The 12,818-nt window shown below is 35.7% G+C and overlaps 1 protein-coding gene across 1 annotated transcript; it reads left to right on the plus strand.

Annotated features, from left to right (window-relative positions):
- Nucleotides 1-274: 274 nt before the first annotated feature.
- On the plus strand, nucleotides 275-7,266 carry LOC115923430 (low-density lipoprotein receptor 2-like). The gene is made up of 6 exons (XM_030983950.1): nucleotides 275-625; nucleotides 1,074-1,168; nucleotides 3,291-3,524; nucleotides 3,950-4,127; nucleotides 5,752-5,876; nucleotides 6,838-7,266. Exons 2-6 carry the CDS (start codon nucleotides 1,081-1,083, stop codon nucleotides 7,158-7,160), a joined length of 948 nt encoding a protein of 315 aa, XP_030839810.1. The 5' UTR covers nucleotides 275-625; nucleotides 1,074-1,080; the 3' UTR covers nucleotides 7,161-7,266.
- The last annotated feature ends 5,552 nt before the right edge of the window (nucleotides 7,267-12,818 follow it).

The following is a 12,818-nucleotide window of genomic DNA, read 5'->3' on the forward strand; positions in this document are numbered from 1 at the left end:
GCTACCAGCCCCCCTCTTAAAAACAAACCTAAACAAATAAAAGTATATCCAACTTTTCTTTGTGGAAAAACAGATTTGACTACGTGTCGTAACATTCACTATGATGAACATAATTATGGTATGTTGAAATAAACAAATCAAGTCCATGGTGAATTGGTGATGGATTGCACTCATATTGGGTTGAGAGGGAAGGTGGGATATCAGAGAGATGGTTGTTGATTACGTTTTAACCCGACGCCCCCCCCTCCCATCCCTGGAAATAGACACTACACAATTTCTACGGCACATCCCTGTGAAACTTCAAGATTTATTTTGAATTTAAATGATGTTATTTTGTTTTATGCTAATCATTACATTTGAATTGCATCATCGCAGTGTCAGATGTTGTCTTTTCATGTTTCCATATGGAAACGAAGAAATCAAATTAAATAACATCAATACGAAAACACGTCTCAATAGGTGTTTTGACAGCTAGAGATATCAATTAATTGTAAACGCCAGTCTATGATATTTAAACATATGGTCATACAACACAACATGTTGTTGTTCTGTCATCGTGACACGTTTGCAAAAATTCATTCTCTCCGTCGATTTTGTGCAGTTCGGAGACCCCTTCCCATGCTCGGTAAGTCGTTGTTGTATCACTATAGATTTGAAATGTTTATATTTACTTCAAATTCAAATGAACATTTATTTTTCTTCCAAACAATACAATTTATAAGTAGGAACATGAACATAATTAAAGAACTTGTATTTGATTATTCAGGCCATGATGGAAAACAGCTTTGGTGATCACGTTTTTATCATGTGTAACTATGTTTCGATTAATGAAAATGAATACTTTCCTCCGATTTAATTCCCCAATCCCTGTGTCTATTTTTTACCACTTTAATTCTCTTCATATCTTCCTTTGAATCATTTTGATTAAGAATGCGCTTTCTATCTATTGCAACATCTATTCCTCCATTTCATTTTTTTTTTTTGGAATTGATTAATTGGAATGATAATGATATGAGTATTATTTAACCAATGTAGACGTCTTACTATATGATTTCTAATTGTCATTTATTCAGGTTAAAGATGGTTAACATGGCTCGTCGGCTATTATGTGTGACATACGTCTTATGTCTGTCTTCTCTTCCCCTGACTGTGTGTGGTACGAACGCAGGTAATAATTGGTTCCAGTTCGTTATTTTTTAACACAATAAAAAGGTTTATCAGTCAGAACTAAAGCCATGGTCACAACTCAAAGCGGCAACCAACCGATTTGCCCCCCCCCCCCCACTCAGTGTTATTTAGGGTACGCATATGCTCGTTCCCTCTTTTTGAAAGCACCCCTATCTGAGGACTGCCTACATTTCCGAACCCCCCTTTCGCGGGCTTTTTGCGGGCTTTTCCTGCCTTGGAGACCCCCCCCCCCTTAATCAGGAAAAATGCTCAATGTACCCCCCTAAATTCGGAATAATTTCTCAGGAGTCCAAAGAGATGAGAGAAAGAAAAAAAGAAAAAACACCCCCTAGTTTTTAAAGAAATCTCCGGGTGAAAAGTCAAATACACCTCTTTTTTTTACAATTCTCGGGCCGGCCTTTGTCGCACGAAAATTTACCGGACATTTTGGTAACACGCATGCGGTCATTCCGACCCCTGAGTTGGGGGGGGGGGCGGGTCCTCATTACGGTAGATAACTTCACATCGATATGCACTTGTATTGTGCAGCGGTTTGCCGTGAAACCTGAGAAAAAGTGTATACTAATATCATTGTTTTTCCGAAAAATACTCCAAAAATAACAAAAAATTGACACGAAACAGGTAATAAACATAACGACTTTTAACTCATGATCTTATTTGGACATGAATATTTACTTCATTTTGGTATGTTATAGTAGGGTATCTCCACGCCGGAGTTACGGGTCAAATTTTAGATACGTTTCTGAACAAGCGCCAAGGAGACTGGGTTTATTTTCTTACAAGGAACATGTTTTTTTGCATGCCCTGATGCCCGCACTGGGAACCTGAAACCCGCAAAGTGCCGATGAAAAAAAGACGTTCGCGAACGCAATTTGTCCGTTTTTACGACTAGGATATCTTTGTTTATGCAGACGATCCTCATTCTCGGACCAGCGCCCCTAATCATGTCATAAAATAATGATATTACACTGTATCACATACATAGTAATATTATAAATAACACGTAGATCTAGGGCCATTTATGATTGCATCTCAGAGTCAGACTTAACATTGTTAAACGATCCCTTGGATTTAAGTAATAGATCTATCATGATTTGTAGATCTAGATCTGGTGCTTGCCTACATCAAATTGAATCAGCTCAGCTCAGCTCAGCTCAGCTCAGTTTGCGTCTATTCGACGAGTACGAGTGTGTTATTGCAATGGACTCTGTCAGTCTTTGTTGACTCAGTTTGAGAAATTGAGTGTGCTAGTACGTAGGCCTACTAATAAAAGTAGGCCTAGATCTAGATCAATTACATTACTCAATATATATCACAATATGGAAATGAATGTATGGGAAAATGCATTGAGTGCATCTAGACCATTAATTGCATACCGGGTAATTTTTCCGCTCGGTGCAATTACTTTTATCCCTATCTTTTATCCCTGCTACAAATAGAGCATAATATAAAGTTAAACCTACCATTTTCACAGAATCATCGTAAAAACGTGTGGTCATAATAATCGTTTTCAATCAAGCTTGGCCTAGGGCTGATCATGATTTTGTTTACGAAGCGCCCGCCCGCCCAAGCCAGGAGAAAAAAAGTTCACGATAAAATTGACGATATCGTCAATTTTATCGTGAACTTTATCGCCAATTTTTCACGACGAAATTGACGATATCGTGAATTTCGTGAATTTCGTCGTGAAAAATTGGCGATAAAATTCACGATATCGTCAATTTTATCGCTAATTTTTCGCGATTTAGTCTATTTGCTATGTCCCTTCAGGGCCACCATAATAGGGCAGACACCAAAGAAACACAACCAACATGGCCAACGCGCTCAGCGTTGCTGGAGAGTGACTCCTTTAAACATGGAATGCTTTCATGATAATGATATCAGTTAACAGACATACCAGATATGTTTTGATAGATGAAAAGCCGAACATCATCATGATCATATATATGATAATTGCCTTGCAATTTAACGCGTGTTTTTATACATTATAACATGTATAACTTTACTAGTTTATGATCTATCTGAGTTGTGTTTCCACACCCAAGAAATTAGATCTCGTTAACGTTACCAAACCTCACCTTATTTCATTCCATTTATTTTAGAATTGACTGCAAAGATCTTTGTGACCGATGAAGACACCGAGAACAAGATTTATGTTGCAGATCTACAAGATGACCTAGACTTCTCTTCTATACCATCCACTAAAGAACCACGTTATATTACGTATGACTCCGTGGAGAAGAAGATCTACTGGACTGACAAGGATACAAAACGAGTTTATCGTGCTGATGTGGATGGTGGAAACAGGGAGGTGGTCACTTCTGAAAGCAGCGATGGTATGATGTATTCACGTAGTCGTATCAATATGAATCTTGAGATACGATTGTATGAATTTTGCGAGGAATGATTGAGATTAGAATCTGATATTGTTTGTATTTACAATCCAAACATAATTGTACTCATGATGTGGCTAAATTATTCTTATTACATAAATCATGTTGTAAATGAAGGCAATGGTCTGGCAGCTAGATTTGTCATATAAGAGATGCAAGGCTGCACACCTCATGTAAAAATAAAGTTTATACACATGTTTATATACCATCAAGTTGAGGGTTGTTGACATCTTCATTGAAATTAATGTTGTTGAAAGACCTCCTTACTAATCATGGGGTAAATATATATGAACTCCTTATTTCGTTTCTTAAAATGTCCCAACCCCCTCGTTCCGAGAAAGTTTTTTTTTTTTTAAATTAAATCACAGAACTACGAGGAATTGCTATTGCAGAGACATCTCGAACTCTCTACATCGCAAATAAAAGTCCGAAGAAAATTACATCGGTATCGATTGCACAAGGAAGCCCGTTTCCTAGGGCTGAGACGGACTTTGCATCCGGGTTATCTGAAGAGCTATATTCCTTAGAAGTGGATGAAGAGAAAGGGTGAGTCTGGCATGGTTTAACCAGGATATATACAATGATGTCCATTTTATTTAATAATGGAGGTATATCATGTCACTTAAGCCGTCCCTGGCCAATCCCTGCACGTGAACTTTATGTGTAAGATATCACTGTACACGATAACCCCCCCCCCCCCCAACGTTTAATTTGCCAGAAGACAACAACCATTTTGTTTTAAAAAAAGTTTTCTTGATAGGTAGGTAGAATGTCCTAAATAATTATGTTTTAAGCCCTTTTTATACTTAATTAGCAGTTTTCCTCTAATTTTACCACGCGGAATGTTGATATCTGTGGGCGATCTTGGTTGCTTACCCCTCATGTGACAAACAGGTGAACTTTTTTCTACACATAATGTACCTTATAATGTGTATATAGTCTCTCATTCAAATGGCATGCATGTATCGTTTGAAAGGAGGGCAGATGAAAAGCTGTTTCCAAGCCCGTAGTTAATTTTTGAGGGTCGACATGTAATATCACAAGGGCATGAGGGGGAATAAAGGGGGTTCTTACCATTGCTTGAGGGAACAGAAGTAAGCAGATCTTGCTTTAAAGGGATCGGGTAACTTAGTCTCAGATTCTGAAACAAAATCCTGGATTTAGCTCATGCTGCAATGATAATTATAAACCTTTAGGTCAGTCGGGAACCCCATAGCTTTTACAAGCCGATCGCCTCTCTGATTATCAAGATATTTATGATTGGAAATCGAAATTAAATTTTGCGTTTTCCTAACGGTTTTTATGATACAACAGTCTGATGGGTGAAACCAGTATGGTAAAAACCGGTCACTCAAAGATTTTTACTTTTTTGAGGCCATTATTGATCATTTTGAAGAGCAATTTTGTTAGGGCTTCAATATTACACCATATCACAGACACTGATAACACGTAGGGACATGCATCTCAGATTTAAAACGGGGTAAATATCGTTTCATTTTCCCTGAATAATTTCCGTTCGTTCGCAAAACAACCTCGCCTAAAACCCAACGTTAATGAATAATTACAACAGGAACATCAATAAATTAGAAAGTGGTATACTTGTATATACAGGCAACTATTCCAGAAGGCATCAGAGCTGTCAGCTATTAACGTCTCTCTATTTTGGCTCGCTCGTACATACATTTTTACCTAGCGTATTACCAGCAATTGTGTCCAGAAAGAAAACAATATAATTTATATACATCTCTGTTCTATGATATAAAACAGCATAAAAAATAATAATGCATTCATAAGGGGGGGGGGTATAAAACTCAATCCTTTTCGACAGGTTTTCGTAGGAGCCCCTTTTTCGAAGGTGTGCCCTTTTGGTCGACCCCTCCCCCAGTTTGAAAAGATGTTTTGCTGTTCCTGATGTCCACAATGCCGAAGAAATATACTTATAACCAAGTAGTAACAAAACATTAGGTTCATACCAAATTAATGTTTAAGTAGATATATTGAAAATATAGTTTCAGATAGGCCTAGCTGACGAAGTAGTGATAAAACATTTGGTTCACGCCAAATTATTTAAAAAAAGAGATATCTAATATAACGTTTGATATAGCTGATTACTTTGCGTTTTTTTCTTCTAGTGTTGATATTGATTATCACGGCACGCTTGATTTTTCAGATTCTTGTACTGGTCGCTGAAATACTCTATAGAGCGCAAACCACTCGTTGGATCTGGAGGCACGCAGACTATTTACCAAAACAGCGATCTATCCGAAATCACTGGATTGAGCATTGATCTCAGCAGTACGTATTTCATATTTAGAAGGGTTTAGCTAAATGACATGTCACTTCATATAAATGAATGGAAATTTAACAAGACAGTTCAACTATATGGCTCCTCTCCACCCAGGTGTTAATGGGTACCTGGTATGATGCAAACGTCACTGAGGTTGGATTAGCATGTCGGCGACTAATTTTAATAATTTTGTATAATACAATACAATAATTATGTGAGCGCCAAGCATGAACGTGATAATAGTTGTTGTGGGTTCTTGTATGGCGCTCATGTATGTCACACTTAACGACCCTGGTGCTCCACTGATATTACCCTGGCATTGACATCATCCATGTACGCATTTCTTATTTAGAAGGGTCATTGACATCAGCCGTGTACGTGGAAAGATTCTTCATGGCCTTTGGAATGCTAACTCATGGATTTATCAAGAAAAGAAAATAATGTTGTATTTGTATTATAATATAACGATATTCCCTTCTTTCTATAATGAAAACATAATTGTGGTGATGACTTGATATGATCAGATAACAGACATTCTAATGATCCCTCATATTACCTTCTTAAAAAAAGCGTTAAATCAACGTTTTGATTAGTCGAGGAGAGACAGTCGATGGCAGTGGTAGATTTAACAATTTAAATATTAAGAAATATACATGTTTTCATGTCCTTTTTAATGTTGACTTAACAGTATAATTGTATATCATGGGCTATAAATAAGGAGAAAACGATAAATTGTATGAAAAATGAGTTCAAATTAATTGAAATGACCATTGTATAATACACCACGTATATCACACACAAAAAGTCATGTACTATCTTCAAGTTGTACATAATCTTGTCTTGTCTTCTCAGACTCAGATTGTAAATCCATCTTGGTTGTTGTGAGGGTTTAGTCATGAAATTTCATTTAATCAAAGGCTAAATTCATAATAACTACTTTGCATTTGCATATTTTCTTTGTTGTGGCAGGAGATCCACGACGCATATTTTTCTGTGACTTTGGAAAGAAACAATCTTTCTACAAGGACGTAAACCAACCTCTCACCAGTACGGGGTCGGCTGACGAGCTCACAGACTACATGAATGACGCTGACATCAGTGGCGAAAAAGAGCGAGAAAAACTGCGAGATATAAGCTACTTCGATGGCACCCTCTACTGGACGAAGGAAGGCGGTCCCAATGGCATCGCTGTAATGACTAATTACGATCAAAGCAGCCCATCATTCGACATCAAAGAAACCAGTGCGATTGGCAAACCCTTTCAATTGCTCACCATTAACGTAAATCCATGATCAATATTTGACAGAAATTTAAGAGCCCGGGGTGTATTATTAATTTGATTCAACGTTATAAACATTGTCATATCAGATATAACTGGAAAACCACCGCCCCCCCCCCCCCCAAAAAAAAATAGCCGCGTTTTGGGGGTGGTTTAGTAAATACTTTTGTGTTTTAGGGGTTCCTTTATTGTAATTTTTTTCTCTCCAGTTTTTAAGGGAAAATTTGGCAATGACTCAGACAGTCGCTGAATAAGCGGGGGGGGGGGGGGGGGTAAGGGCATTTTTTGGTGGCCCTGGAAATTGGAAAATTATGTTGTCAGATATTTCGTTCATTGGCTTGAGGGGGAACACTTTTCTTCTTTTTTTTTTTTTTTGGGGGGGGGAGCCTCCTTTACCACAAAACGTACAATTAAAACAATTTGAGGGGGGTTAGCCCAACCCCCCTCCTGCCTACACGCTTGATGTAAATATTGCTAGTAGAATGTTTAAATTGTTTACTTTTAAAATCTCCCACTCTCCACCACTTTGGATATAGCCGCCCTGCCCCGCGGGAGCTACCTACACTCATGTCAATGGGTGCTCATCCTAAAACCCCTCTGCACTAGTTTGGCATGGAGGGATTAAACTTCACTGCAAGTTCATCAAATCAGCTCTCAATTGAAATAATAAAATGGGCATTATGTGGATCACCGGGTACCGCTTAGGCATTGACGGCTGTAGGGCGCAAGTAGCTATAAGTAGTGCAGTGGGGCTTTAAAGGGAAAATGCTTGAAAGTCACAGTTTTTTTTTCTTTTTTAAAAACTTATTGCACTCTAGAATGTAAGGTACTGTTGAAGTTAGCTTGGTTGTTTTAGAGGAATGATTGAAATGATACGTTCCTTTTTCACGTTATGTCTTGTTGAGGCTTTCACTTTGAAATCCTTTTGAATTATATTTTGCTTTTCAATATGAAATTAATGAAACCAATGTAACGTCGACCGTAATTTTCAGACATTTTAGTGACAAGTCTGTATGCATTGTATAAACTCCTTGAAATGGACGAGCTTGATAGCTAGTATTCGAGCAAGCATGATAATAACCTAATTTGCAGTCAATCTTTCCATACTCATAACTAAGATTTTTGTATCTCTTGGCAACAGAAATCGTGAAACATTATTATAGTCCAATGTCATAATGTACGGAATCTGAATACAGTCTCGTAAAATTTTGAGAATGCAGAAGTGTAGCTTGAATTATCGAATTATTTACCTAGGAAAACCAATTAGAGACACTTGTAAACAAATCGCTATCAATTGTTTGTTAATCATATACAGTGCTTGTACATAACTTGATATTTCAGTGTATTGATAACTTATTTTCTACAAATTTGTAGTGCATGTGTATTATTGACGATGACGAAGATCTATTCTTTTGATATAGTTTTCAAAATGAACATCAATATGCTTTCAGCCGTGCATTTAATGTTTTGAGTGGGATTCTGTTTTACTTCTTTTAGAAAGTTTATATATATATATATATATATATATATATATCCTGCATCAAAAATTTGTTGGCTTTTGATTGGTTGAGAGCTCGTCACATGACCAAAAATATTTGACCTATTTTTAGAAAGTACTATATGAGAGTACTATTTTGGTTTACTATTTGGGAGTTGAATTTTTTTTATTTTTTTATATTTTTTTAATTGAATCAATTTTTTTTTCAAATCTTAATTAAATGAAAACAAAACATTTTAAATCTTTTTAGATAAAAATTGTCATTTTTTTTATTCTAAATTTTTTTCTTCCTAAATTTTTTTTTTTTTTTTTTTTTTTAATAATTTTTTTTTATGCAGGATATAAAACAAATATACCATGCCTTCTATTCGAGTTACTGGTTAAACTATGGGCCTCGGTGACTCCAAAAGTACCATTTGCTTCGGGGCTGTGCCCCTCAGCAAATAGTACTATTGGAGTCACCTCTTGCGCATAGTTTTAACCAGAACGTCTCAAGGCAGTGTATATTTGTATAATATATATATATATATATATATATATATATAATACGTATGTATCCTGTAGAGTGCAAATATATATCTGTATATGAAATATTTATTTAATCATAATGAACAAGGATTGATTCCTAGTCGGTTAAGTTGTAGTGTTATCGTGGTGTTATTATAGGCCTTCGTTTGCTCAGCATTGATCATACTCAATTACATTTAGAAATTTGCATTTTGTTGCAAAATAGAGCATTCATTTCTACTTTGCTGTCGGTTGCTGTGAAATTAAATTAAACTCTATATGTTACCCCTAAAAAGAGACAATCCATTGTAATGATTTCGCATTATGTTTTGAAACCAAATAATGCTATGCGGTTGGGAAAAGGTTAGCAAAGAGGAATAGTATGGTATGGCATGGCATGGTATGGTATTTAGTTCATTCTTCATAAAAACAAACATATACAATACATACAGAGTATCTATTTTTAAAATGTGAAATACATGAATACATGTAGAAGGGTAACTTTACAGATAATATGAATACAATAAAATTAACAAGAAAATTAGTTAAGAAAGCAAATTTATGTCGAATGAGGGGTCAACAAAAAGAGCATTTAGCCTTGTTGAACGCTGACCCCTAAACAAGTACGTAATTAACATCACATTAAGAAGAAAAAGAAAGCAGGTGGAAATAGTAAAAGGGAAAAAGACAACATAATACAAAATATATATATATACAAAGTACGATATTCAAGTTGTTGAGTACAAATTTAATAAAAACAATCGAAAGGAACGTTTACAACTATTTACGGAAGGTTGATTCTTTAGATGGTTTGGAATCGTGCTCCATAGATGAAGACCTTTATAAAAATTAGTATTCTTTGAAATATTAGTTCTAACTTTTGGCAGATGGTATTCAACAGCATTTAAAGTGTATTATACTATTTAAAACAAAGTTTGATGTAATTGGAGATGATAATAAACCTCTAGAACAAATAAACATAAATATTGCAATTGATTTGATTTGATTTGATTTGATTTATTGGTTTCTGCATCTTTTTCCTTTTTTTTCATCATACATTTCATGAACATAATAATGTCATAAACATTTAGGAGATTTAACTGGGAAAAGGTTGGCAAGGTATGAGCATGATATGGTGAACTAGAATTATTCTTATGGCTTTTTTCTGCTAAACAAATAGTTTAGTAATAAAGTAATCATGACTGTTTGACCAAGCAATATTACAATAATTGACATTGGAGAAAATCAATGCATAATATAACATAACTAAAATATGTCTTGGAAAATGTCTCAAACGGTAAATAATACCAACAGCTTTGGCAACACGATTGCATTCGACACCAACGAGTTCATGCCATGTTAAAGATTCATCGATATGAACACCTAAACATTTCACACAAGAAGTACGACTAATTTGATGACAATAAAAAGTGATTGCAAAATTATCGTTTAGTGAATACAATGTATTCGGTTTTAGTTCAAAACTAGTTTATTGTTGATCAACCATTCACTTAATTTATTTATTTCAGAATTGAATGAATCAACTAGCGTACGGAGATTATTATGAGACATGAACACGCTGGTATTGTCTGCAAATGATATAAAATGATCCCGACGTATTAAGCGCTATATAAGCAATATTATTATTATTATTATTAAATCAGATGAACTCACAATATCATTAATATAAATTAAAAAAGTAAAGGACCAAGTTTTGAACCCTGGGGCACTCCACAACGAATGGGCAAATATGAAGATTGTTGATTTTGAATAGAAACAAATTGTTGACGATTTAATAAATAATCTTTAAGTAATTGCAAAAGAATTCCACGAATACCATAAGCCTCTAATTTACGAAACAAAATTGCATGATCTAAAGTATCAAAGGCTTTACTTAAATCAAGAAATAAACCAATTGTAAACTGTTTAGAATCAATTGCATAAGAAACTTTATCAATGAAATTAAGAAGAGCAGTTGTTGTGGAGTGTCCCATTCGGAAACCGTGTTGATTTTCAGACAAAATATTGCACGATGTTAAGAAAGTATTTAAACGTTTATATAAACTAGAGAAAAACTTAAAGAAAATAGGGAGGACAGAAATAGGCCGGTAATTCTGTATAACTTTAGCTATTTTCATTTGATTAGGAAAATACCAGTTGACAAACATGAATTGAAAATAGAACAAAGAGTTACACAAATCAAATGTATAATTTTCTTGACAACAGTAATATTAGTATCATCATAACCAGCACCGGTACCATTCTTCAAACAGCGAACGATATCGATAATTTATTTACATGATAGAGGATTAAAATATGCTGATTTTTCATTAACAAATAAATTATCATTGTAGAAACTGTTGGAATATTGCACATTGTTTGACAGATTTCGTACATTAAAGTCTTCCAAATTAGTTTAATATCACCCTTATCATGATTAAATTTATCCTTAAAATATTGATATTTAGCTTTCTTAATTTCATTTGTAACTTTATTTCTGTATTGTTTATAAACTCTTTTCCTATATTCAGTTGAATTTTTCAAAGACTTTTCATGCAATTTCAATTTCTTTCTAATTGTTTTCATCAATACTTCATTTATCCATGGTTTATGCTTACGTCTATTAACATTTATTTCTTGTAAAGGAAAGCATTCTTCATAATGCTAATAAATTCAGACAAAAAGCAACTATAGCTCACATTATAATCACTTGATTTCAAATTCCATCTGACATTTTACGATCATTTACTGAATTCAAAAATATATCATTAAACTGTCTTTTGTTAATTACATGATCCTTTTCCTTGATCCAAGGATTAATTAATTAATTAATTTGTTGTTTATATTGAATGAATTGAATTGAATTCAGATAAATAGGACTTATTAAGAGTCGAAAACGGTACAACGAATCGTCTGCTGTCTAATGAAACGTCAAAACTTCCGCGCTTTGCGCGAAAGGGGTAAACCGAATTCAGATAAAGATTAAGAGTCGAGCACGGTTTAACAAATCGTCTACTTTCTCTAATAATTTAATGAAACGTCAAAGCTTCGGCGCTAGCTTTGCGGAGGGGGGAGGGGGAAAATCGCCCCTTCCTGCACCCCCCCCCCCATTACGTCAATGCTGGTCACCATTACGTACCGATATTTGGCTCGCACAGGCGCGTACGCAGGGGGGGGGGGGGGAGGTTACCCCCCCCCCCTTGAGTTTTTTTTTATGTGTATGTTTTGTGTATGTTTTTTGGGAACCCTCCCCCCCCCCTTTTTTTTTTTTTTTTTTTAAATAAAAAAATAAATAAAATAATAATAAAAAATCCTTATAGATGACCTAAAAAATATGTCCTCTTCACCCCCCCCGCTTATTCAGTGGCTGTCTGAATCGTTGCGATTTTTTTGGGACCCCCCCCCCCCAGAAAAGTGTCCTCTTACCACCCCCCCCCCCTCCCCACCCCCTACCCCCTCCCCCCCCCTCCCCACTTTTTCAGCGGTTGGCTGAATCGTTGCATATTTTTTTGGGACCCATAATTTCAAATTTGGGCCCCCCCCCCCCCCCCCCCCCTAAGAAATCCTGGATCCGCGCCTGGTACTACTAGCTAGTCTATACCATACCGTACACGGAGCTCGGCCCGCGGCGCGCGCGAGGTAGCGTACGTAGGTACTGTAGTACAT

This window comes from Strongylocentrotus purpuratus, unplaced genomic scaffold (assembly GCF_000002235.5).
Source record: "Strongylocentrotus purpuratus isolate Spur 01 unplaced genomic scaffold, Spur_5.0 spur5_scaffold_14, whole genome shotgun sequence".
In the NCBI taxonomy this organism is placed as follows: domain Eukaryota; kingdom Metazoa; phylum Echinodermata; class Echinoidea; order Camarodonta; family Strongylocentrotidae; genus Strongylocentrotus; species Strongylocentrotus purpuratus.